We start from the raw sequence: 27932 nt of genomic DNA on the forward strand, positions 1-27932 counted from the left end.
TGTCAAGAACATGTCCAGGTCATATTTCAACCCAAAATCAAAAGAAAGATGTAAGAAATTATATTTTGACTAAAAGAAAATGAAAACGCCACACAACACAAAAGATGAATTAGTTCCTGTAGCATTTGTCATTCAAAATCAAACCTTTATTATCATGAACACAGTAGAGGGAATGCAAAACTTGCTCTCGATTGTCCGTTCTAATTTTATTCAGATGTTTGCCTTCATATTCACGTAAAGCCACATTTAAGATTTTATTTTGTGCACTTTGAAACAATCATCTGCATACAACAATGTCTCAATACATATGGTCTTTACAAGCAGTTTTTTTTTTTTGCTTCATAGTTGCTACAAATGCAATAGCAGTTCCTTTAAGTCTTCATCCTTCTTAGAACCTTCATTTGACTTCAAATTTTAATACAGAAATATGTTTGCTCTCTGATAGTCCGATATCAAAATTGTTCCTTTGAAAAGACTGAATAATAACAGATATTTGTCTCATTCCTTCTCATGACTTTTCTCGTAATGCAAACTAGCTTTCTGACTTGATGATAACCACAATCTGGCAGTGTGTTTATTGGGAGGGATGTGTCCAATATGGGTGATATTCTTGCCATCTGGAAGCACTTCTCTAAAGTCAAGTTACTTAGAACTGAACGAGGCTGATGTCATAATCCATCCATGTACCTCAAGTATTCTGTGTGCAAGTTGCCTTTTGAAACCTGATCTAGAAACAGCCAGTGAGAATATTCATCCTTGGCTGTAATACCGCAAAATACTGGTCTGAGATCAGCAACAAAGGGCAAATGAATCACCAGAACTCAATTACTCAAAATTTCAAGTGTAGACTTTGATAATCTCCGCAATCATATTTTGTTGTTAATATGACAGCCAAATCCAAAATTGGCATTCTTAGATCAGAAATACTCTATGCAAGTACAGAAATGCAGATTTGAAGGCTTGAACGATGCATTGCAATTGTGCAGTTCCAAGCAAACTCTCAAGGAGGCAACATGCATTGCGTTATGTATTACGCAATGAAATTGAGCTGGTGTCGCTAGAAGCATTTGCATTCACATACTTGCATGGAGTATATTTCTGGCCTTACTCAAAGATGATTTACACTGAGTATTTAATGTATACTAAATATGGTGCAGTTCACCACTTACAAAAGTAGAAGAAAAAACATTTCCAACTGAACCTTTTGTTTGAATAAACAGTTGGCAAAATAAATATATACGCTGCATTCGCATAATGCAATCCAACAAACTTCACAACGATCTTCCAAGATAAAATATAAGGCCTAGGTTTGTCAGGGATGTCCTCTAAAGCTAAATATTTGTGATTCATAACAAATTGAAAATTATGTATGTATTAATATGTATAAAATGTAAGAAAGTATAATACGTGGAAAAATTTGGGTACAAATCGTGATGCTTGCATAGTCAAAAATGACAGACGAGTGATAAATTGTGTGGTTTGGCTATCATTGGGATCGGTTTTACAGGTTGCTACAGTAACATGGCCACATCGTTGTGTAAACACGCCCCAATTGTGCTATTATGTCTTTGGACCACACCGATCTCTGTGGTTAACACTATTGACCTGATATGCCAATATAAAAACTAACATCAAAAGCCAAACAAGTCCAAAATGCCAAACTGCCGCACTTCTATTGCCATCAACTCTCATTCTACAGCCGGAAAGGTATCAAAGACAAAATGAAATGAAAATCCTTTGGATAGTCCGGTGAAACGTTACTGCATAAGTATTTGGGCTTCTTTGTGTTTGTCCCAGCCTCTATTGTTAGGGGTTAGTGGAGTGTTCGTTCGCTTTGTTCCTTCAATCTGTTAGAGCAGCATGACTAAACGAAACATGAAAACAAGTGAAGTTTCATAACACTGTTTATCTCAGTTATTAGAGCAAGAGGTAGGGATTCACATATACCCAAAAAAACAAAAACAAAATGCAGGTATAGTAGGTTAGAAACCACGGTGCGCATATACTGTTTGTAAAAAATAAATACGTACTACAGACTGTACATACATCAGGAATGAAAGAATCGTTAGAAAATAGCTATGTCTGAATGCATAATTCCAGTACGTTTATAGGGAGACTTGGCAAGACAAACAGGTTAACACATAACAGTTCTGACATGTTTAGTTTTCTAACTGTGTGTGTACGTTCACGGCACTTGCTATTCTTCTTGTGTGCCAGCACACAATCAGTTTTTAGATGCCAGAAAGGCATCGCTACTTTAAGTACAATTCTATGCTCGCACTCTACAATCCCTTAAGAGGGTGCCAGAAGGTCAAATTTAAAAGTTCAGAGGTACATTTCCATTGTCTATGTCTGGTGTCCTTGTCCGAAACAGTTGTGTTAGCGAAAAGACGGTTGAAATGAGAACAGTACACTGCTTGGCTAAAAGCCTGACACCTTCGCCCTCTCTCGTCGTCTCTACAGCACCTACAAACTCCTTATACAGGTCCACGATCTCCTCAAGCTTCCTCAAGGCCTCATCTGCATCAATATCCCCATGACAGCCTCCGCAGTCCGAACAGGGAACTCGCATGCAGGTTGAGGTAAGTTGCACTAGAGCTCCAAAGCTGTTTCCGAGGGACAGAAGAGCATCATCAGGTGCCCATCCTACCCGTGTGGCTCTTTGACATCCTGATGCCAATCTCCGTGCCTCTGCCTGAACCAGGCATCTCTCTGTCTCTGAAAGCGAATTCCCATTCACATTGCCGTTTTCGCATTCCCCCTTGTGGGTTGGAGGGTATACTGCAGAAGGTCCTTTCTTCAAAACCATAAGAAGTTCATCAATATCTCGCTGCAAACAGGCATAGCCGTCTTTAAGCCCTGCAACTTTCTGACCGGTAACATAATGGTGGCCTTGCAAAAAACGGAGCGGATTATTCATTGGTCCACAGTCTAGAGACAGAGATTCCAGAGGTCTGGGAGCGACCAGGAGTGGACTTAGTTCTGAGGATGAAGATAGGGGACGAGGGGAATCTCTGAGTAGGGAGAGAACATTTGGTGGGGGACCAGAGAAGGTTGCATGGGAGGGAACCGTGGTGGGTTGTAGTGGTTTACTGATCTGGTTTCGACGGGAGAACTCGTAAACAGTCAGATCATCATCAAAGCTGCAGTTGTCCTCTGTATCTCCGCTGAAACAGTTGGCATAGACTGTATGGCAGCCACATGCATCACGATGGGAAGGACTTGTGGAGGATAGAGAGGACGCATTATCAAGTTGAATCTCTGAAGGGTTACCTTTGTGTGACTGAGGCTGTTCGGACTTGCAGGTCCCAAAATGCCTGTGCAACTCAGTAGCTTCTGTGGACAATTTCTGCCTCAGGTCAGGATGGCTTGACGATATTGTAGGTTTCCCGTTAGTGTCTTTCACAGGAGTTGGGGTCACTTCCTCAGGTCCATCTTTGAGCTTCACAATGACTACTTCAGCATCTTTCTCTTTCCAGTCAATCAAAGATGGCACTGAAGTGGCCTTGGGAGATACCTTCTTGGAATCATGATTCACATCTGTTGCAATGGTTGCTATATTGCCTGTCGATGAAATAGTGTTGCTGAGTGCCACTGTCCCCAAGATCTCTTGGGAACGGGTGAGGTACCAGGGCATATCCTGAATTTTTCCCCGCAAGGCTGTGGCAGACAGACGCCCAGACGAGCCTGTTCTGCTGTGGAAGCTAGTCCCAGTTTGAGCTGGATCTTCAGGAACAATATTTACAGATTGAACTGAAGGAGAAGGTAAGGGAGATGGAGATGGGGTAGGAGTGGTTGAAGCACTTGTACGTTTGACTGTAGAGCTTTCAGCCTTTAGTTCAGTTCTTAAGTTCTCATGACTTAGAGAAACACCCTTACTCAGTGTATAGGGTGGGGAGGTACTGGTACCATTTCTCTGAGACCAGGGGTGTAGAGAAAGACCATTGGGGGGAACTTTTGTCTTTTCCTCAGGCTTTTGTGACTGGGCATTAACTGCCTTTGAGGATGGCTGTAAACCAATGAATGATGGCTTGGGAGGTATTGGGGGCTTTGTGTTCATCTGGGGCACTTTATTTTCTGATTTTCTGGTTTCAAGAGAGTCTGATGACTGTTGTTGTAGAGGACTCTTGCTGTCTGCTGTTATTTTGCCAATTTCAGTTGCTCCTTTGGCATTTGTTGGCTCTTTCTGATTTGGCTTAATATCTGGACTATCAAGTCTCTCAAGATCCACATGATTTGGAGTAGTCTCTTTATCTAGACTGTCTGACACCTGGTCAGTTATTCCATTTTGTGGTCTCAGTCCATTTTGAACAGTCTCTGGGTCTACTAAGGTTTGTTGGGGAAAGGTAGCTTGGCGTACAGCTGTTATTAATGAGGAAGACAATGGAGGACCAGGCCCTGTGACTGGTTTAAATTCCATGGTGTCTGGTTCCATCTCTAGAAGCTGCGTTGATAGGTGTGGATTTCGGCCAGGGATGTCTCCATTGCAGTGCTGGGCTTTCTGTCCCATGGAGTGGTTAGCAGAGAAAATTTTAGGTTCCACAGGTGTAGGTTTAGGGAGAAAAATCAGTGAGGGCTGATGGACCTCCAATTCATGGTTTTTAGTCTCCGGGATTGCAGGGGTGAAATGTTTAGCAAGAGAATGTTTTTCTTTGAGGGTCTCTGGTGTGGAGCTGTCCTTCTCTTTGCTGTCTCTGGATTCTGGAGCTTTTTTCTTGTCCACTCTAACCTTTATGTCATTAAAAGAAGGATGTTTGTTCTCAGAATCTGAGCTTTTCTCTGCAAAAAAGTAAGAGGCAAGAGAGACATGTACATAAGTTGAAAAATCAAAAACCTTGATATTTAACATTTTAAAAGAATGTTCCGGGTTCAATATGTTACATGTAACAATGTTTTTTTTGGTGGCATTTTTGTCTTTTATTAGAATGGACAGTATATCCTGACAGGAAACAAAGTGGGAGAGAGAGAGGGGGTACAGGATTGGGAAAGGAATTCGGGTCACGCAAAGCACAACGGCGCCATATGTCGAAGCGCTGCCCACAAGGCTATCGGTATCGACGCATGTAAAAAGGGATTTATACTTTCGCCTGCCTCCTTTTCGCCGTGCCTCCGCTGACTGCGCACGCACCTTCCCAAATGGACGAGGCTTTTATACTTGTTGCGTTCGCCGTTGGACTATTCTTTGAAACAACAGGGGGCGACAAGGAGTAATTTCCTCTAAAACCATCGGGAATCACTGGTGAGAAGTCGTCATTTGCCGGTAAAAGATTTCTCGTGTGATGAATGAGTTGATGAATTAATAATTTAAAATAATCTTAAGATTGTGTTTATTTTGCATCAAACTCAAGACAACTTTAGGGCTCCAGACTGCGACCAAATATTCACATTTTATTGTTTATTGTAAAGTGTCCTTATTATTATTATTATTATTTTGCAACCATTTTTTCTGCCGGTGCGACTAGTTTTTGTGAGCGGTCGCACTGGCGCGACCACTGCGTTACCCAACTCATCGAATGTTATTGCATTATTCATTTCAGAGTTCTGTAATCTTTTGAAAGAGAAATTAAAGCACTTTTCAATAACTTTCAAGCTTTCACACTATTTCCAGCACTTTAAAGCTCTAAAAATGATCCAATTTAAATAGTATTTTTAAAGGGATGACCAAAATATACTTTGAGGTAAACAAACACTTCTGTAAAATAATAATCAGAAACACCCAATCAAATTACCACTATAGCCAGTAGATTGCAGCAGTGGAGCACTTATTGGCTTATTAGTCATTTCTACTTTTTTGCTATATTTATAAATGATAAAATCACTATGATAAAATAACAAATCATCAAAAAATCTAATTTTGTCAATGTTTTGCACTTTTTTGTGTATGAAGTAAGAAAAGTCACAAAGTGCCTTAAAAAACTAACTTTTCAATATGGGGTTGAACCACACATAAATGGCCTAATTTACATAACGAACGTATGTCAGAAAATTAGGCATAAGGTCTTATCAACGCAAAACTTGGAATTTATCAATATGGACGTGAGCGGTGGCTACGATCAAATCTCACGTCTGGTCTCAGCTCGTGTACGCAAGTTTTTGAGTTACGTGAACTTGCGCGCAGCATATAAATCTCGTGGAGAATTGTAGAATGGCAGCATTTCGTTCATTTAGGTTATTTTCCTGACTGTCAAACGAAGCTCATTAGTTGATCGTTAACCAGTAAGATTAGAATGTCTTTTTTTATTATTTGTTTTGTTTTATACAGAGCTTTAGCTTTATATGCGTGAATAGCAGCGTAAACCACAGACCATGAGGATTCACACATTGTCGCATCACGCACCTGCAACGCTTCTGATATACAAACTACAAACGAGAATCGCATGCAATTAATTGCACAGCCCTACTACAAACACGCATAAAAAGTGTTAAAAAACTACAAATATGGCGGATATGCGCAGCTGACGTACAGGTAGAGAAAGGGGTTTGAGTGATAAATAATCAATATCTAACCTGATGAAAAAATATTTATTTAATGTTATTTGCATTATATTTCATCTGCAGCAACATTGTGAACTTTTATAATGATACGTTTGGTCATAAATTTTTAAATGCATCATCATTATTCAAACACATGAGCAGAGTTCTCATGAGATGCCCCGCGACTGGTAGATCAAGGTGCCTCTTCATTTCTCTCCAATACGGTAGGAAATCAAATTAAACGAAATGTGGATGATGTTAACTGTGACAAGATGATTGACAGTGCAGTTTAAACAGTTACAGGACGTAACTAAGCAACGGAACGTCCGTTAAAGATGCAGATATGACGAAGTAGTATGTCCCAAAGCTTGACTACTCTTCTGCTACATACTCAAAAGTATGTACTTTTTCTTCACAAAAAGAGTACATACTTTTAGGGCATAGTATAAGTAGGCGAATTGGGACGCAGCAATTGTCCCTTTCAATGAAAGTCTGTTGACATCCGTTCATATTTGCAACGCCTCCGAGCAGCTCAAACAAGACCAAGTCCTATCTAAATTAATGGGGGAATCCTGAAATCTCAAAAATGGCCTATTAAATGGATTAAATTACATATTTCAAATCAGCAACAAAATCTGAAATGAACTGCCCCATGAATGTTGTTTCTAATGCTCAAATAGCATTTAAAAGCTAATTTTTCAGGCTAGACCAGCCAATGCGCATGCGTAGCTCCAACGCGCTTATGACTGTGCATGCGCATCGACTGGTCAGCTTCAGGTTTCTATGGGAACCGGAGCTTCTATCGGCCGCTGCAGTGACACAAAGACTTTACCAATCAACTACTGGCTCTTTCATTTCGAAGGCGGAACTATCCCGCCATAAAGAGTGGTGGAAGTATGATGTCACAAAAACCCGGAAGTGAGTTAGCATTTTAGCACTTCCGGTTCCATCGTCCCAGAGTCAATGGGGTTTTTGAATGAGATTTTGGTTAAATCCCTTAAATTAGGTCCATGGTTCACACAGGCTCAAGATACTTTCATGTTTTATTCTACGACATAAAACACACCAGTTACACCCCATTCGTGATTTTTTTAAAACTGTTATGTTTCTTAAAAAAGACGGTTGCTAACAAGTTGCTAAATGGGTCTACAGGACCAAAAATTAGCTCACTCTGCTGTTATTTAATAGATTAAATGCACTAGAATTTTATTGAATAGTACGTGGAGACACGTTTTTAATTAAAATATTAATATTAATCAAGGATTTATTGACTTTTAATGCACCTTATTTCGAAATGGACAGAAATATGTGCTTTCAAATGTCCTTTAGTTAAGATTATTTCATTTATTCACTAAACTATTTATTATTGTCTCATTTCATTTTTAGTTTGGCTCTAGTTTTGTATTTATTCCAGTTTATATGAAAAGGTTCATGTAGCATGGATTAAAATTCATATACAGTGCAAATCCTTTTCACTGAACGTTAAAAATAAGTTTGAAAAGTTGTCGTATTGTGCTGGTGGTGACGTTGAAGGCGAGCGACTGTGGTGCTGTAGTTCATTTATAGCCTAAGTTTAGCTTTTTAGTTCTGGCGCTTTTATTTAGGCTTCAAAATTCGTCAAAGTTATATTATTTTGAGAAGATTATCTTGATGGACAAAACCTGTAAGTTTCATGAACTATGATTGAATACAGCTTATTTTTTGCGATAATCCAAAAGCCTATGAAAAAATCCTATTGGCTTTTTGTCGAGGGAACCAGTTTCATGCTAACAGCCGATCCACCTACAAAGTGACGTCATAGTTCCTCTATGGATAGATAAGTATTCATAAGTATAGGTATAGTAAGTATAGTATACAATGTCTTTGTATTTCTATAGTCTTTGATATAAATCAGCCTTAACAACGTTGTTTACCTTCAAACACTTATTACCTTCAAACACTAATTCCTCCAAAAATTAATCAAAAGCAAAAATCGCAGTAAGGCACTTACAATGCAAGTAAACACGCCAGTGCAACTTCTTACTTATTGCTTACTAACCTTGTGCAAATTTATATCCTATATTTCCAACTTGTGTCATGACCAGTGTTGGGGAAAGTTACTTTTAAAAGTAATGCATTACAATATTGCGTTACTCCCTAAAAAAGTAACTAATTACATTACTTGTGTTACGTTACTTTTGCGTTACTATCGCGTTACTTTTTAAATATGAGCAGGGCTTGATTGGTTGTGTTTAATATAAGAAGTTCTATTTATAGCAAATGTAAATGCCCTTTCACACCAAAAAGTGTAATGAATAAACGAGGAGAAGAAGGTTCAACACTCTTCAGCAATAAAAAAAAACAATGAAGCACAATTGTTAGTTTATCTAGTCATTTTTGCTTATTAGTATGGTTGAACTGGATCAAAGGTCAACAGCAAAGACATTGGTTAATAAAATGGGATTAGATACATTTGTGTTATTTAACATATTTAATTATTGCAGGTTTGAGTCATTCTGAGTTTGCATTTCACTGTTTTAATTCATTTTGAGGAATACTAAATCTGTTTTTTGCGAGTGAGATGAATTAATACATGTTGACATTTAGTCTAGAACTACAGTAACATCATGTTCACAGCTCACACAACGTCTCTGTACTTCTGATTTTTCTCAACATGGGGACAGGAGACTTGTCAGTCAATAAATGGGAAAACAAAGTAACTGGCGTTACTTTTTTGAAAAAGTAACTCCGATATTTTCTTGTAAATTAAAAAGTAATGCGTTACTTAACTTTACTAGTTACTTAAAAAAAAAGTAATCTGATTACGTAACTCGCATTACTTGTAATGCGTTTCCCCCAACACTGGTCATGACTACCTAAAGGCAGTAAACCCTGCTACTCTGACATGCACAAAGATACAAGAAATATGATTTTATGTAAAACAAGTGAAAAAATATGTTACAGATGAAATAAAACACGTTTTAAAGAAGTACTTTTACAAAAAAATAAAATAAATAAACTTTACATTTCTGCTTTTACCTCAAAGTGCACAGCCATGTTTGCTTTATTTCAAGTGCTTCACTGTAATAGTGATTTTAGTAAGTTTTTGGGGCGACCGGTCGAAAAAAAGTTGATCTGGTAATGGACTTTATGCTATAAATGTTGTTGATAGAGCTTAACTTGTATTGAACCTGGAACATTCTTCTACGGAATGCTTTGTGGTAAAAATAGATGGTTCACTTACCTGTGAGGCCTTGCTCTGTGATGGGAGGGGTAAATCGATCTTGGGCATCAAAAAATTCATCCTCTGATTCTGAACAACTGTCTCTGGAGTACTTTGATTTTTCAGGGACATTTGAGGGCACAGGTCTCATCAGCACAGATTGTGCTATTAATTTTGAAGATGGCCCCTGTTGTTTAGCTTCATTTATCTTTTTCTGTGGGAAGCTTTTTCCCTCTTGTCTACATGCTGGATGGTTGTGAATCCTGGTGAAGAGTGCCTGAAAGTTCACTCCTGCTAATTTAGCATTTATGCTGTTAGGGGTACAAGAGGCTAACACAGCCTCAAATTCCGCTGACATGGCGTAAATGCGACCATCTTTTTCACTGTCTCCATCATCCTCATCATCCTCACTCAAAGCATCGTCGCTGGCCGCAGGCGGGCTTGGCAAGCTGTCAGACATTTGGGAGAGCTCAGAGAAGCACAGACCCGAGTGATTATCGTAGGTCAGGTCTGAAGTTCGTCTGAGTTTGTTTGCACTGCCTCTCTCATCCAAACGCTCTGGCACCTCCAGGAGGTAAGGGTGATGGACATCCAGACTCGAGGCACCAGAACTGTGTTTCTCTTCCAGAGACATATCCATATGACCAAGCCCACCAATGGCTGCCTTAATACTCTCCTCCAGTGCATTTAGCGAGTTACTGGACAAACTGGAGAAGCTGCTGTTGACTCGAGGGTCCGTGTACCAACCTGTCTCCAAAAGGGAATCCATTGTCATGGCGTAATCCTCATCTCCAACAGACTCTCTCTTGCTCGCCTCATCTCCTCCGTCTTCTAAAAAGGGATGCGTTACAATTACTCTGACCTTCTCTGCCTCTGCTTCACTTTTCCCCTCGGCTTCCTCTCCATCCTCCGTGCCATCATTTGTATGAGTAGACATAGTGTCCTCTGACAGCTGAGTGTCCAACAGTCCCTCCATGGCGTAGTCATCCTCCGAACTGTCTTCTGAATCGCTCCCACACCGAGAAACATACCCTACACAAAACATCATTTATGTAGCATTTAGTATAATATAATGAACAATTGATTTTTTCATAAGTAAGTTAATGCATTTACAAATACAACTGTTTGATGTTATAACTGAAATATTACTAAAAGGCGTTTCATAAAATTTGTAAATCTTAAATAACACAACATACATTCCATATACATTGTAACCCAGTGTGATCCCAATGTACACTCACCTAAAGGATTATTAGGAACACCTGTTCAATTTCTCATTAATGCAATTATCTAATCAACCAATCACATGGCAGTTGCTTCAATGCATTTAGGGGTGTGGTCCTGGTCAAGACAATCTCCTGAACTCCAAACTGAATGTCAGAATGGGAAAGAAAGGTGATTTAAGCAATTTTGAGCGTGGCATGGTTGTTGGTGCCAGACGGGCCGGTCTGAGTATTTCACAATCTGCTCAGTTACTGGGATTTTCACGCACAACCATTTCTAGGGTTTACAAAGAATGGTGTGAAAAGGGAAAAACATCCAGTATGCGGCAGTCCTGTGAGCGAAAATGCCTTGTTGATGCTAGAGGTCAGAGGAGAATGGGCCGACTGATTCAAGCTGATAGAAGAGCAACTTTGACTGAAATAACCACTCGTTACAACCGAGGTATGCAGCAAAGCATTTGTGAAGCCACAATACGCACAACCTTGAGGCGGATGGGCTACAACAGCAGAAGACCCCACAGGGTACCACTCATCTCCACTACAAATAGGAAAAAGAGGCTACAATTTGCACGAGCGCACCAAAATTGGACGGTTGAAGACTGGAAAAATGTTGCCTGGTCTGATGAGTCTCGATTTCTGTTGAGACATTCAGATGGTAGAGTCAGAATTTGGCGTAAACAGAATGAGAACATGGATCCATCATGCCTTGTTACCACTGTGCAGGCTGGTGGTGGTGGTGTAATGGTGTGGGGGATGTTTTCTTGGCACACTTTAGGCCCCTTAGTGCCAATTGGGCATCGTTTAAATGCCACGGCCTACCTGAACATTGTTTCTGACCATGTCCATCCCTTTATGACCACCATGTACCCATCCTCTGATGGCTACTTCCAGCAGGATAATGCACCATGTCACAAAGCTCGAATCATTTCAAATTGGTTTCTTGAACATGACAATGAGTTCACTTTACTAAAATGGCCCCCACAGTCACCAGATCTCAACCCAATAGAGCATCTTTGGGATGTGGTGGAACGGGAGCTTCGTGCCCTGGATGTGCATCCCACAAATCTCCATCAACTGCAAGATGCTATCCTATCAATATGGGCCAACATTTCTAAAGAATGCTTTCAGCACCTTGTTGAATCAATGCCACGTAGAATTAAGGCAGTTCTGAAGGCGAAAGGGGGTCAAACACAGTATTAGTATGGTGTTCCTAATAATCCTTTAGGTGAGTGTATATGTCCCATAGTAGTACCGTGGTATTCTTGGAAGTACCATGTATACACCAGGGTACATAAATTTCAGTATATTTCAAAGTACCATAGTCTGGCACCATCACTGTACAATGGTACCACCATAGTACTTTTTCATGTTGTTGCAGCCACAACATGCAATGTGCAAAATTTTGTCTCTTGGTTTTTATTTTTTCGGCATTGTGCTGGGTAGCAAATTGTGGGCTACCTAGTCATCCGATCAGTGTTATTTTAGAAATATATATGTAGTAGTATTTATTATTTTGAATTAGCTATTTTAAGCTTTCAACAATTTTAAAATTCCATTTCAGTTTGTTGCCAAGGCAACATTTCTGAAAATGTTTTCAGTTTAAATTTTTCATCTAATATTTATATGTAGGGATGCACAATATTATCGGAATTGGCTTAATTATAGTGGCTTAAAATGTATCGGCATCTACTCAATATGAAAAATTTTAACAATATGTCTTGCCGATAAGTAACTCACATGTGCTGAGGGTGTGCTAGTGATAAGATCATGTAAGCAGTGTGGTCATTCTTGATGCTAACTTTTGCCTGAAAGGTGATAGATTCACTGTTTTGGATCACCACATTTAATCTGAGAATGCAAGTACAGAATGAGCATCCTGGGTGCGAGAGAGTCAACAGTCACTAGCGTGTGACGTAGAGGCAGCCTCCCCCGGGTCCTGATGCTGAGACTTGGTGTTGTTTCCAATCAAAAGAAAATATATCGGCATCGGCTATCGGCCACAATGTAATTGTGGCATATTCGATATCGGCATATTCGATATCAGCAAAAAAATATCGGCATATTCGATATAAGCAAAAATCCAATATTGTGCATCCCTAATTTATGGTTTATTTTATTTCAGTTGTATTTAATATAACAAAAATATATTTTTTAACAGATTTAAAGGGGAAAAAGGGGGAAAGGGAAGTGGTGTGTGGCCAAGTATGGTGACTCGGAATTTGTGCTCTGCATTTAACCCATCCAAGTTTACACACAGTAGTGAACATACACCCGGAGCAGTGGGCAGCCATGCTGCGGCGCCCGGGGAGCAGTTGGGGCCTCGGTGCCTTGCTCAAGGGTCTCACCTCAGTCTTGATTTTGAGGGTGGAGAGAGTGTTGGTTATTCACTCCCCCACCTACAATCCCTGCCGGACCTGAGACTCGGACCCACGACCTTCAGGTTACAAGTCCAACTCTCTATCCATTAGGCCACGACTGCCCTATTTAGTTAACAATAATAACACTTCTCCCTACACAGAGCAACATCAATCACTTGTGGTGTGGGCAGGGTGTTAGGAGAAAAAGTTAAATGTTATGCCACGTATTTAATGACACAATCTTCCCTAATCTCCTACCTTCTTCTGCCGGAATGCGTCGCATTTTAGGTCTGGGTCCCCAGCGAAACACATTGATATTGGCGTCAACGAGCAGTTTGCAGTATCCAGCCAGGAGGCAGGCCAGATCTTTAGCTGCTACTGATTCCATTAACAGGGCTATTGGCTGGAAGTTACAGGATAAAGAGATGGTCAGATGGAGAGAGAAAGAGAAGAAGAGAGAGGAAAAACATATTTCCTTGCCTGGCTGTTTATCCACACCTGGATGTCCCGAAGGTAGAGTTTCAGCATTTTAACAGTTTATTTTAATCTGTTGGTAGACGTGTACACACCTGGATGTCCTGCAGGTAAATCTTGAGCATGCTGACTCTGTCGGACTCTGAGAGCACCTCTATTCGGGTAATGTAGTGGAAGTCTATGATGGTGGAGATCATGTTGAGCTGGTGGTTTAGTATTTGGCTGATCCCGTATCTCGCTCCCACCAGCAAACTCACCAATGACTCCCTGTCCTGCAACTGTAACACGCATGTCCTCCAGTCTGACTCGGTCTTACCAAGGAAATACATCAACATATAAAGGATATAAACAGGATATTTAAAATGGTCCCATGTGAATCTTATGAGTCAGTTCTTTATAATGAATTGGTCTCAGGCTTTACGTCATTTCAAGGTTTATTTTTATGTCATTGCAAGAGAAGCTACTATTTTATCCAAATCTCTCGCTTCCTAGAACAGCCATCTTATATAACATGCTTAAATTCATATCCTTAGAAACAGGAGGATGCTTGTCAAGATTTTATCCAGCATAACAGTATCTAAAAAAAACAAATGGTTGCCGCCAGACAAGAGAGGAAAATAAACGGAACATATCAGTGCCCTGCAGATATTATTTGTTATTTGTGATGAACATGGCAGATGGACACAACTCTCTCACCAGCATGGTGGCGTTGTAGCTTCTCCCGCTGTATGAAATCAGCTCCGCCATCTGGGTCAGATAAGCCAACCGGGCCTGAGACACAGAAATCACCTGAAAAGTGAGAGAGAGGGAAATGGAAAAGATAAACAAATAGATTTTCATTATGATTGAAGTAATAAAAACAAGGACAGGGCACAGAAAAGGGGTCTTACAACTGCTGCAGTGCATAATATGTGTAATGTGCACAGTATGCAAATTAATGTTTGGTATAGAAAACCAAGTTCTCAACTACATTTGGTCAAATGTGCAGGATATCATCAGAGCACAATGCATGGAATACCGCATCCCACATTTACAGTGTGACAGATGAACCAGCAGTAATAGAGTGCAACAATTGGGCTCCTCAAGTAAAAAATCCAATCATTTTCGCCATAGGAAAACTGATTTTCAGTGATAATTTATAAACCTTTATAGACAGATCTGTTGTGAGCTCTGAAGTTGTGGGGATGAGCAAAAAAAGGTTCTGCAAGATGCACCACAACTGAAGTAACTGAGTCTCCCTACGTTATCAGAAAACTACAGAATACACCATATTTTGCTAAATTGTTTCTATAGATACTATCAACAACTTTAAATGTAGTTTTATACTTCACCATTGTTTTTAATTTGATTACGTCACTTGCAGTGGGATTCATGGGATTGTAGCTCTTTAATCGGCTACGTATGTTTGATATTTGGCTGATTGTCTGAGTACTTTTTGTTTCAAATCAAAGTTTGTAATGTTGTGATTCACCTCATAGCTGGTTGGTTTGGTTTATGGCTTAAATCACTTTAACAAAGACTTAAAAAAAATCCCCATGGGAAAACGGGATGGAAAAATACTTCCAGTAACCAACAAACATTTACACTGCATACTATTTCACATGCATTTTTTAAAAGAATAGTAGGCAGTGTATGTTAATCTACCATGTTTAGATTGTCAAAAGGATCATCTATAAACTCATTTTAAATATAAAAATGTAAATGCAAAAAATATTTAAAATATTACATTATTTTGTTTGTAATGTATTGTAAAAATGTAAAAGATACACACCTTCTGACGTGGTTCTAGCAGCGACTGGATCTTCTTCATGTGGTAGTTGAGAGCTTTCCGTAGGTCTTTCTCTCTCATGTTCCTCAGCAGAGTGGGAGAGATGAAGCTCTCTAAACCAAACTCCTTGCTGACACACAGACACACACATGCATTAAATGCCTGTTTTCTAATGTAGCATGAGTATTTTTGCATGTATGTGTGCGCTCTTACACAACGCTCTTAACAGATGCTCTCGTCGTCTGTCCACAGCTTGCCAGTTTCTCGTGCATGAGCAAAGCGGCTAGTCTCAGCGCTGTGTTACATTTCATCTCTACAGCGTAGCGCTCCTGTAACACATCTGCCACACTCTACACACATATACACACCAGGGTTACGTCAGTTAACTAAAACTAAAACCACATCAAACATTTTCCTTACTTTAAATGAAATAAACATTAACTGACATTAAATAAATATTTAATTTCAGTTAGTTGCCAAGGCAGCATTTCTTGACATTACTTGATGTACTAAAATAACTAAAACTGAAATCATTTATAAATTGTAAAAAAAAAAAAATAGTAACAAAAATGACAAAAACAAAACTGCTACAACTAAAATTAACATGAAAATGCAATATAAAAAATAAATATTCATAATACTGATAAACTGTTATAGTACCTTACTTGCTGATACTAAATAACACTGCAGTCTAAAGCATTGCTTTATTACTACACCACTTTATTTTTAGTGGTTCATAATCAAATTGTGGTACCTGCTGAAAGAGGTACTCAAAGGCCACGGGATCATCCTGCTGAAGATCCATTGGGTCTCTGGGAATGAAGCAGACTCTGAACAGACACCTGTAGTCATGGGAATCCTTCTTCTGTACCACCTGAAAGAGCAGTACGATATATTTAACAAAATTAATAGTTCTATATGGTTTTACATATGTTAGAAAATTCGTCATAATCTTTATGTATGTGTTAGAACTTGACTAGTTGCAAGCTACTCACAATTGAACTACCATATTTTCCAGAAAATAAGTCACACCTGACTATGTGAATATTGCATTGTTTAGAAAAAAAAAAAAAGATAAGTTGCATTGTGTCACATTTTGTTATTACATTCAGAAATATTGTAAAATACTGGTATATTAAATTAAATGTTTTCAAACATTAGACACACTATGAACATGGATTTTATTTCTCCTCACTCAAATGCGTTTTGCACATTATGTAAGCCGCTTGGAATATAAATTGCAGTATATTCAGATGATTTAAAAATTTGACTTATATTCCAGAAAAATACAGTAGTCAAGACTAGGGGTGGGCGATATGGGAAAAATATCATATCACGATTTTTTATAGAAATATCACGATTCACGATTTTTATCACGATTCTTTGTTAGTTTTACTATTTTGGTTTTACAAGTTGTCTGAGCATTACAGCCAAACTAGAAAGACAAAGATGCATGGCAGATATTTAGGCCAAAGTGGGCGAAGATAAAAAATCTGTCATTATTTTATCTTTCTTTTTAAAAAATAAGAACAAAGATACACATTACAAATACACATAATATACAAATAAAGCAAACAGTGCTTTATTTCCAGGTACAATAGGTGTATTTAGCAGAGCATTCAATGAAATTGAATGAACAAATATAAAAATAAAACACTAGATAGACTGATTCCTAAAGCAACTGTATTAAAGTTTTTCAGTCAAGAGTAGTGAGTGATTTTTCTCTTTTGCGTTTTGTTGTTTTGTTAATGTTAAATGAATAGTTCCCCCACAAATTAATATTCTGTCATCTGTCTGTCAATTCTGTCATAATGTTGTATTTTTATGCCATCATTTACTCAAAAGCTGTTTTAAACCGGAATGAGTTTCTTTCTTGTGCTGAACATTTATAAATGCCATTTTGAAGAAGGTGGAAAACCAAACAGTTGCTGGTCCTCAGTGACTTCCATAGGATTTTTCTTTCCTACTATCAAAGTCAATGTGGACCAGCAACTGTTTGGTTTTCCACTGAGTAAATAATGACAGAAATTAAATTTTAGGGTGAACTACCCCTTTAATGACAGTCGACAGCACGTTTAGTGTCCTGTCCCTTTAAGAGCTGCACGCATCTAATATACAGTACAGGCACGCATCCGTTTCTCTCTTAACTATTTACTTTCATTTTAGAGATAACCAACTCAGTCTGTATGTAAACCTTGTGCGTTTTGACAGTATTAGCGCAAAATATAACTTAGTTGAGTAATCAGGCGCTGTTAGACAGGCGTTTTAGTGCGCGTGCTTCAGGTGTATGCGCTCAGAACAAGCGCACGTCAGACCAGCGCGCGAATTAAACTATTAACCAGCAAGGCTTGTGTGCAAATAATGTACTTTTGCGATCGCGAATAAGTGCAGTGTCCTGTCAGAGTAACTCTACTGCTGTATGTCGTGTTGTACAGTATATAGAGACGGCGGCGCCAGAACTGTATTTGACAATGTGCGCGGTAGCGCGATACTACCATATTTCTTAAAAAGCAGATCGTGGAGACATTTTTATCGTCCACGATCAAAAATCGTCATATCGCACACCCCTAGTCAAGACCCTTTAAGTTACGGACAAAATATAAGATAATTACATTCAAGCTGTTTAAAACAGTCATTTATTTTAATTATACAATTATCAGAGCATATTATTTATTTACAAAATCACAGCACAATGAGAAATACAGTTTCAAAACACAAACATTTACACAAAATACAATTTTTAAAAGACACCTCATTTATATTAGATGTGATTAATAGTAGCAATTAAAAATAGATTTCAATAAGTCAAAACTGAAGGATGATGGGAAGAATCTGGCTGACTGAAATGAACTGTCGACATTAACCAGTACACAAATATGAATCAGACAGAAAAGTTTCTTAACGCTTAGCATTATTCTGAATGTAGCCGAACTACTGTTGTAACTTGAACAACTATATATTGAAGTTAATAGCATTGCTACTTTTAGTTAGCTAGTGTGTGTGTGTTACCTTTTGTACGAGTTCCTCCTCATGCAGCAGCAGTAGTTTGGTGATGTTATATTGCTGTTCCAGCACCAGTGCGAAATGCTCAATACATCGAATAGACAGCTTGTCTTTTAGAGTCAACACGATATCCTGCACACAGAGACAACTTTAATAGCCTGCTACACTCTCAAAAATAAAGCTTTCAAAATAGGGTTTGAGCAGCAATGCCATAGAAGAGCAGATTTTAGGTTCACAAGAGAACCTTTCAGTGAACAGTTCTTAAACTATCCAATTTTTCTTAGTTAAGAACATTTTAATTGTAAACATTTCCACTGTAAAGAACTTTTTGTGGAATGGAAAGGTTTCATGGGTGTTAAATCACAGATACTAATAAGGAAGCTTTATTTTGAAGAGTATACACCCACACAAAGTCATTCTGGATTTTAACAAACGTAGATGTCTTACAAAATAAAGAAAAAAGGGGTCTTGAAACTTTTTTTTTAGGCCCTTGACTCTTGGAGGATAGATATTGTCATATTTTCACACAAATACATTTCAGATCAAGCAATAACTGATGGATTTCCTGCCGTATCGCTGGACCCCACAGTACTGAAGTTAAAGATAAAGTTGCTATAGAGTACAGAAAAGTAAAACAGCAATCTAAAACCTTGACAGTGGTGGTCTTGTGAAATTTGAAGGCTTTGGTCTGGCCGTTCTCCAGGTACACCTTCAAAACATTGGGCAGGAAGAGAAGAGAGTTTCCCTGGAAACAATCAATGAAACATGGATTAGAAAAAAAGCATGTCATCATGTTTTGAAGAAAACAAATATACTAACAACAAATGTATTGTCATGCAATGCTGCTCGTAGTCACGGTTGGTTAGTACAAAACTATTAACCAGGCTGCATCACACCTTTTTGGCGCATGTGTAATCCTGACTAGGGTTGGTGTAAGAGTATGTGTGTGGCTTTACCTGAGTGTGTCCGTTGACGACCACCTCTTCTGCAAAGCGCACTTTAACGGGGTTTCTTCTCAGATGAGCTCTCTTCTCTGCTGTTATGAATGAAGACTTAGGATTCTGAAGGTAAAAAATAAACAAACAATTCTTTAAATTCTGAGCTGGACAATGATACTCTGATCTTCTGTAGGGTTGCCTTATGGCTGAAATTTAAAGGGATAGTTCACACAAAAATTTAAATTCTGTCATTAATTACTCACCCACATGTCGTTTCAAACCCGTAAGACCTTTGTTCATCTTCGGAACACAAATAAAGATATTTTTTATTTCTGACCCTGCATTGACAGCAACCCAACTACCACATTCAAGACCCAGAATCATAGCAAGGACATCGTTAAAATAGTCCATGTGACATCAGTGGTTCAACCGTAATTTTACGAAGCTACGAGAATACTTTTTGTGTGCAAAGAAAACAAAAATAACAACTGTAGTAAACATTTTCTACTCTTCCATGTCAGTCTTCGATGCACATTCACAAGAGTACCAGGACGCAAGCATGTGATGGTGCTGATGCAGGAGCCAGCAAGACTGACACAGAAAAAAAACAAAGTTTCAGTGCTGTCTATGCAGGATCAGAAAGCTCTCGGATTTCATCAAAAATATTTTAATTTGTGTTCTTAAGATGAACGAAAGTCTTATGCGTTTGGAACGACATGAGGGTGAGTAATTAATGTGAGAATTTTCATTTTTGGTTGAACTATCCCTTTTAGACGTTTCACAATTAAAGATGTTTTTCTGTTTATCACTATGAAGCTGCTTTGAAACAATATTTATATAAATTGCTCTATAAATAAATTTGACTCAAATTGACTTGTACTGGTGAAAGAAAATCACCAGTAGAAAATCCAGAACCATTAACAGAACAACCCCCCCCCCCCTCGATTTCAACATACACATATATATATATATATAAATAGATTTCAATAAGAACTGGTTCTTGACTCCCAACCCTACCACTATCTGACCCAACAACAAATTGTAAGAAGACTCTTCATTACACACCGCCATATTTCTGAGGATCGTCATGGTTACAGAATCCTGGCAATCCCTGAGGGCGGAGCACAAAACATGAAAAAAAAAAAAGAAGGAGACATCGTTACCAAATCATGAGGTCATGACATTATCATATTTACAAGTGGGGCAAGAAACATGCAATATCAACTCGGCAAAGTTATTTTAGCTGTGTTAATCTGATCAGTCACCTAATCATCTGCTCCGCATTTTCCGGCGAAAGATCTTCTATGGCTTTATTGTTCAGTTTTAGGATCTGATCTCCAGGAAAAAGCTGACCGTCTGCTGGGCCTCCTACAAATAAACACACACACACACACACACATATGCAACTATTAAAATACAACTCTAGTTTCATGCATGCTGAACAGTACCCTGAATGTAAGTCAATGTCTGCTTTATATTCTTACAGGCAAAGAGTCTGATCACTGATAAAATGAAGAACACACCTCTCATCAAAAAAGCCACACAATTTAAGTTATGTGCCACAGCTTAATACTTGGTTTTAGGGGTTTGTTTAAATCACTAACCTTAAAGACCCATTCACACCAAGAACGATAATTATAAAGACAACGATACGATATTAGCGTCCATACCAGCAAACGATATCATCTGTTTATTCTATGCGCACACTCGTCTGCTGCTTTAAATTCTCAAGCTTGTGACAGCAGGATTGATTATGATTGGCTGTCAATATTTTTATCATTCATCAGCTGGAAAAATCATTCTGAAAGTGATTCCAATGAAATCGTTTCTCTGTGCCTTTATCGTTATAGTTGTAGTGTGGACTCTGCTATTCTTTAATCTTGAGAATGATTTTTAGAACTATATCTATATTGTTATCGTTCTTGGCGTGAACGGGGCTAAACTGTAAGTAAAAGTCATAGTGATTCAACTATGAGATGAAAACTCATAAACTGAATTGTCATTAATGTTCGTAATTTCAAGATCAGTCTACACTACTGTTTAAAAGTATGGGTGGATCAGATTTTTAAAAATGTTTTTGAAACATTCTTATGCTTGCCAGGCTGCATTTATTTGATCAAAAAAACTGTAAAAACAGTAATGTTGTGAAATACTACAATTTAAAATAACTTTTCTTTTTGAATATATTTTAAAGCTGAATTTTCAGCAGCATCACTCCAGTCTTTAGTGTCACATGATCCTTCAGAAATCATTATAATACGCTGATTTGCTGCTCAAGAAACATTTCAGTTATTATCAATGAAAGTGTTATGGGTTTGTTCAAATCACCAACCCTAACTGTGAGTAAAAGTTATAGTTACAGCCATGCGATTGTGAAAGTTGCATTGTTAATTCATTATTCATGTCACGTGCTTCTGTGGATGGAGTGTCTGATTCTGAGTCTGTTTGTCTCTGCAGTGCTCTGTTCTGCCATTTACACTCATTTGTCTTCGAGCCAAACTATACACACACACACAATTTGCCCTTCTGCCCCAACAACATCCCCTTGGTCCCTGATGGCTCTTTGCCCTGCCAGAACCAACCACCAATGCCTGGCAGATCTCTCTCTCTCCTTCTCCTTTCACATAATTATGTGCTGCGGGGCTGTGAGGTTCTCCCTCTGGGCTTTTATCAGCTGTTTCTGCTGCAAAAAGAGAGAAGGCAGCACTGCAGAATGACTGTGTGTGTGTGTGTGTGTGTGTAAGAATGCACACACAATAGCTTTGTTGCAAGATCTGCCGTGCCGTCTGCTCTGTATACACAGCTGTCTTCCAAGGCGACTAAAATAAAACCTGAAGTGGCTGATTTAGATATGGAATGCTCTGCAAAGGCGGGAAACATCCAAACATCCATTCAGGGATTTATTGCTTGTGATTCATGGGCATTCATGCTAGAAGACATTAAAAAAGATGTCAGCTGAGTCTCTGTAACTAAGGCAACGTTGTTGACGTGCAATCTCACGCAATCTTGCATTCCTATGTTCTTGTGAAATCGTTTTTATTCTTTATTATGTTATTTCCTAATGTGAAGACAGTAAACAATTAGTAAAACAAACTGGGATGCCATTGATTCAATGAATGACAGCATCAACTCACAATTGATTCAGACAGAGTTTGATGTTAGCGTGTTGCTAAGCTAAAAATTCTATATCGTAATATAATAGTGAATATGGTTGCTGATATTATGGTAATTATTTGCTACTAAAACAGTTCAGGTCTTTGTCTTGAACTTGGAATCACGTTATAAACTGGAATTTTATGAAAGTTTCGATTTTTTCAACTTGATTATTGTGACGTCTTATTCAAAACAAACCAAAACAGTAGTCGCTTCAGTTAAAGGTAAAAAAAAAAAAAAACTACATTTATTTCCGCTAAATATGACATTTTATTATAGCTTTTGTTAAGTGGTGCTCTGTATTTGTTCTTTAATATTTTACACAAGAATAAAGGTATTTATGTAGTTTTTTGGTCAGTACAATTTCTTTAAATTAATATCTATATTCAGCAAGGATGATACAATATGGATTAAGCAATTTATAGTAATGTTGCTGAAAATTCAGCTTTGACTCAGGAATAAATTACACACACACATATAAAATAAAATATATTCAAATAGAGAGAATAAGATACTTTTTAAATGAGAGGATGAGGAATTTCTGATATTTTTGGGATTGATTTCTATCAAAGATATATGCAACACATGCTGCGTTAGATTCTGGCTGAAAAAGGACCTTTGAAACATCAGTAATGTGACTTGAATGCTATCTAGTTAGGTTTGTATGTGTTCTTACTAGATGTGTGAGAGATTGTGTGTCAGTAACTGCTGGTTCAAAATGACAATAAATATAATTAGCTTGTGTCAGTGTGTGTTTGTGTGAGAGACAGATATTATGTGTGAAGGAGCTTGTGCACCTGCATCGTAATGAATTAAATAAGTGACAGAGGAGCAGGTGGCCACCTCACACACATGCCAGCTCAAGTGTCATGTCCTTTCTCACAGTTTCACCATCTCTGTCAAAGCAGCACAGAGGGTGAAAATTCAATCTGATGCAGAGATTTCTAGACACAAACATCCAGAGGAAAAGCTTATAAATCAGGATCCTTTTCTCAGGATAAACATCTGAGAAGCAGGACAGTGCTTCTTAGAAGTCTCCATTTAATCTTGTTGGTGTCTCTGAGAAATATAAGAGATCTTAACAGGATCTCTTTTGTGTTGTTTCTTTCCTCTGGGCACATTTTCTCACACACCGCCAGGACAGTATCCAAACCCGGCTTCGCTTAGATCATAATCTGTGTTTAAAAACAACCTGCTCCAGCGCATCCCATAAGCCAAACTCCATGTGGTGTGTGTGTGTGTGTGTGTGTGTGTGTACCTGGAGTGACGTCCCTGACCAGCAGGGGGTGCTGTGATGAGAGAGTGAATCCATGGGAGTCCAGAACAGCATCTTTGAACACCTCCACTGTCACCTTGACAGGGAAGTTCTGCTGGCCCGAATCCCCAGAGTGTGACCTCCTGCCTCCTAAAATACGCTCCCTTTGAGAGACAGAGCGAGCACAGAATCAGACAGACAGATAAAAACAAACGATTTATATATTCAAAATAAAATACTAGGGTACTGCTTGATCTATTACTGTACAGTACTACTGCCATGCAATTTTTTAATAACTTATATATACATATATACATTACTGTTCAATGGTTTGAGGACAAAATTGCTAACCAAGGCTACATTTCCCTAGTAAAAAAAATTATATTTTTAAAATACATTTATTTCATACTAAGTATAGTTCAAATCTATTAAAATATTTACTTACAGATAACTTGAGATTTACTGCTATAAAAGTTTTAATGAAACTTTATTTGGAGTATTACTTGTGCACAATGCACATTTCTTATTAATAAGCCTAAAATGTGTTTTAACGTCACTTATGATGAGGATTGTATGATCTTTGAATAATATCGATCTTTAAATGCAAAATATTTAAAGTGTACCTAAAGTATACTTGTAATAGTTTCACTTTAGTACAATTGCAGAGCATTTTATTAAGTACATAAATAGGAAGATGTATTTGTAGTATACTTAGCATGAAATAAATGTATTTCAAATACATTTAAGTATATTTATTTCACTAGGGGTATTTTTTTTTAAACAAACAAAAAAAACCCTGTAAAATCAGCAATATTGTGGAATATTACTACAATTTAAAATAGTTGTTTTCTATTTAACTATATTGTAAAATATAATTGACTTCTGTGATGAGAAGCTGAATTTTCAGCATCAGTACTCCAGTTTTCAGTGTCACGTGATCCTTCAGAAATCATTCTAATATGCTGACTTGCTGCTCAAGAAACATTTATTATTATTATCAATGTTGAACAGTTGTGCTATTTAACATTTTTGTGTAAACCATGATATATACTTTTTTATATACATTTGAAAGTTCAAAATATCAGCTTTTATTTGAAAACAGAAATCTTTTGTAACATTATTGTCTTTACTGTTACTTTTGATCAATTTAATGCATCCTTGCTGAATAAAAGTATTAAAATCTTACTGACCCCAAACTTTTGAACAGTAGTGTACATTTTTAAATATTTATATTTTGCATTTTTTAACTCTTGCATTGTGCTAAAAATCCTTTACCTAATTTGGTGTGCCTGGTCAAAAATGACAGACATTTTTTTTTTTTCTCATTATGCTATATTATCTACCAATCTTGGATTCAATCTTTTTGTCAACTTGTTTCTTTCAGTTAGGTTTTGCATTTCTTTTTGGAACTGATTTCTAGTAGGCCTCATGATCTTAGCTCATGCACCTCAGTTTTAGAGTGAAAAATCAATCATTTTGTCAATGCTCACTCCAAAACTGAGGTGCATAAGCTCAGATCAGTGAGGCTGGCCTATGATCAGTCAGTATATAAAATATAATATATAAGTATATAAATATAAAACCTGTGCTAATTGAAAATAAACAATAGGGGGGAAACATATATATTTTAAAAAAAATCACAAAAAGTACAAAAATGACCTTTTATGGGGGGGTTGTTTGAGCAAAGAAAGTAAGTTTTACTCCAATGTGATAACTAGTATTTTCGGGAACAGAAAATCCTAAAATAAATAACTACAGTACTAATTAAACTACTGAGGACTTTCTCCAAAAATATCACATTCAAATCAGTGGAAAACCACATGAAATGACGTCACTGTATGCTGACAGACTCTGAAACACATGGCGATGATAATTGCCTGATGAACGTGTGGTTGCATGGCAGGAGACAACTGTGTTTATACCAGCGGGTGAAAGACAAATGAACTACAAGCCCACAGCAGATGAAAATACGAGAAAATCTCGAAAGCAGGTCTCATAAGGAATTATTTGCCATCTAAACATTTATGTAGATATAGATATTAATTAAGTGAAGTATATTTTAGCATTTTCTGAAGAAAAAGAGCCCACAAACAACATCTCTAACTACACCACTCTCAACAAATGCTGAATTCTGCGAGCTTAACAGAGCTGGAATTTATAATAGGGCCCATCTGGAAACCAAGGCCAATATCTTATACAGGAACCATAAAACCTGCAACCCTAATTAATGGAAAATAGTACTATGATCTGATTAGTGTTCTTTCCCTATATCTATATGGGTTTGGAGAAAACCCACACAGTCTGTTAAACACATGGGAGATCCGTCATGGTTCGGACTGACTGGTTTGGTGGTTGCTCTGTGTGTTGTTCACAGTACGTCACATTGCATCATCAAAGTTTACACTACATCAAAAGATGACTACAAAGGCTGAGAGTACCAATTGGGACAAAGCCTAAGTCAACCATCTTCTGTGGCTACATCTAAACATCATTAGAACTGCCTGTGATGTTCTGGAGCTCCAAATGTGCAGGGCGTTTTCACTTTTATAGGCTTTTCTATCCTTCAAGAAATGCATTTCTGCTCTGATTATAATATTATATGAGCGTGTGTGTGTTTGTGTGTGCGAGGTTAGTCCACCTGCTGAGAGAGTCTCGAGAACGGCGCAGCCATTTCCCCACCACCTGCTCCACCCGACGAACCCTGCGTGGAGATCGACTTCTGCTTCTCTCTCGCTCCTCCATCTAACTGAGAGACAGAAACAGACAGAGAGATGAGCGAACAGAGAATAAGGATGAGGATCATACAGTGTAAAACACTATTTTTTAAAAAGAAAAACAAAACTCATCAATGATGTCATAGAGCCAATATGAAATGGCATTCACAATCCATTTTACATCTGAAAATGAGTCAAAACAAAAATTGAAGTCAATTCAGAGTCAAAACTGAATTGACTTCAAATTCAGATGCTGCTTATTTCATCTTTCTTAATTCATATCTCAACACTCCTGTCTGTGTGCTGGGTTTTATATATGCTAATAGCAGCGGCACAGTCATGAGGTGACACCAGGCCTGGCATTTAGAGGACGATCTACGTCACAGCAGACAAGATATCACATGCATAATAACATCAGCCATCTACAGATAATAGAAACACACACTGCACCTATGCAACACGCACACATTCAATCTGTTTCATTACCTTCTCTTGCTCCTCTGGACATCTGCTGCTACAAACACACATGCATGTCTCTCTTTCAGCCACACACTGTTGTAGGTGTATGTTATCTCTGCAGTCAGACGCAAGGGAGCCCTTACACACTCACTCAATCACTCACAAACCACAACGTCTCTAAACCACACTCCGTGTGCTATCAAACACATTCTGATCAATTTGCACTGTTTTGTTCTACTGTGTTTCATCATGCTCAGAATAATCTACCTGATTATGCACTGATTTACTGGTTGCATTGCATGCTGAAGAGGGTCATATGACCTTTCACCTTTGCTCTGAGTCAACAATTGCATACAGATTCATCTTGATTTGGTCACTATAATGAAAGGTCATGTACAAGAACGCTACTGTATGATTATGAGCAACACTAAGAGTATTAATCAACAAAACCCGACACAGTCTATGTAAGTACACAAACACAGATGGAGATTTATGGCCAGCATCCTTTAGCTAGCTATATGTTGACAATTAACAAACTTAAACTAACTTGCTCAGCAAGATTCACTTCAAGTAAGTCATTTTATGATTACCAGAGAAAAATGGCTGTAGTGGAGAACAATTAATTCAAATAAGTGTGTTGTGTAACTAGACAGTGCTGTTACTGTTAACTTAAACAATTATAAATCATTTTCATTCATTTGAATAAGGTTGAAATCAAATCAAATATAATTATTATATTTTCAAAACATAGAAAAAATTTAAATGTCAACACTAATTGAAATAAAATACTTTGAAGTACTAATTTATTAACTAGTAATATATTATGAAGTAATATATATATAATGACAAAAGCAAATAATGTTTTTGGCCTTTGAATACAGACTGCTTCAACTGACACATGAAGCTGCCTGA

At 37.9% G+C, this 27932-nt stretch overlaps 1 protein-coding gene across 1 annotated transcript; it reads right to left on the minus strand.

The window, feature by feature from the left end:
- Positions 1-127: 127 nt before the first annotated feature.
- LOC306883117 (uncharacterized protein) lies at positions 128-26589 on the minus strand (the record flags this gene model as incomplete). Its single annotated transcript, XM_079438218.1, has 15 exons — positions 128-4779; positions 9698-10708; positions 13515-13659; positions 13826-14008; positions 14427-14519; positions 15502-15628; positions 15712-15848; positions 16253-16372; positions 18508-18633; positions 19151-19246; positions 19458-19562; positions 20505-20550; positions 20705-20807; positions 23851-24011; positions 26486-26589. The coding sequence occupies 15 exons, from the start codon at positions 26587-26589 to the stop codon at positions 2318-2320; spliced, it is 5019 nt and encodes a 1672-aa protein (XP_079294344.1). The 3' UTR covers positions 128-2317.
- Between the last annotated feature and the right edge of the window lie 1343 nt (positions 26590-27932).

Source organism: Barbus barbus, assembly GCF_936440315.1.
Source record: "Barbus barbus genome assembly, chromosome: 17".
Classification (NCBI taxonomy): Eukaryota; Metazoa; Chordata; class Actinopteri; order Cypriniformes; family Cyprinidae; genus Barbus; species Barbus barbus.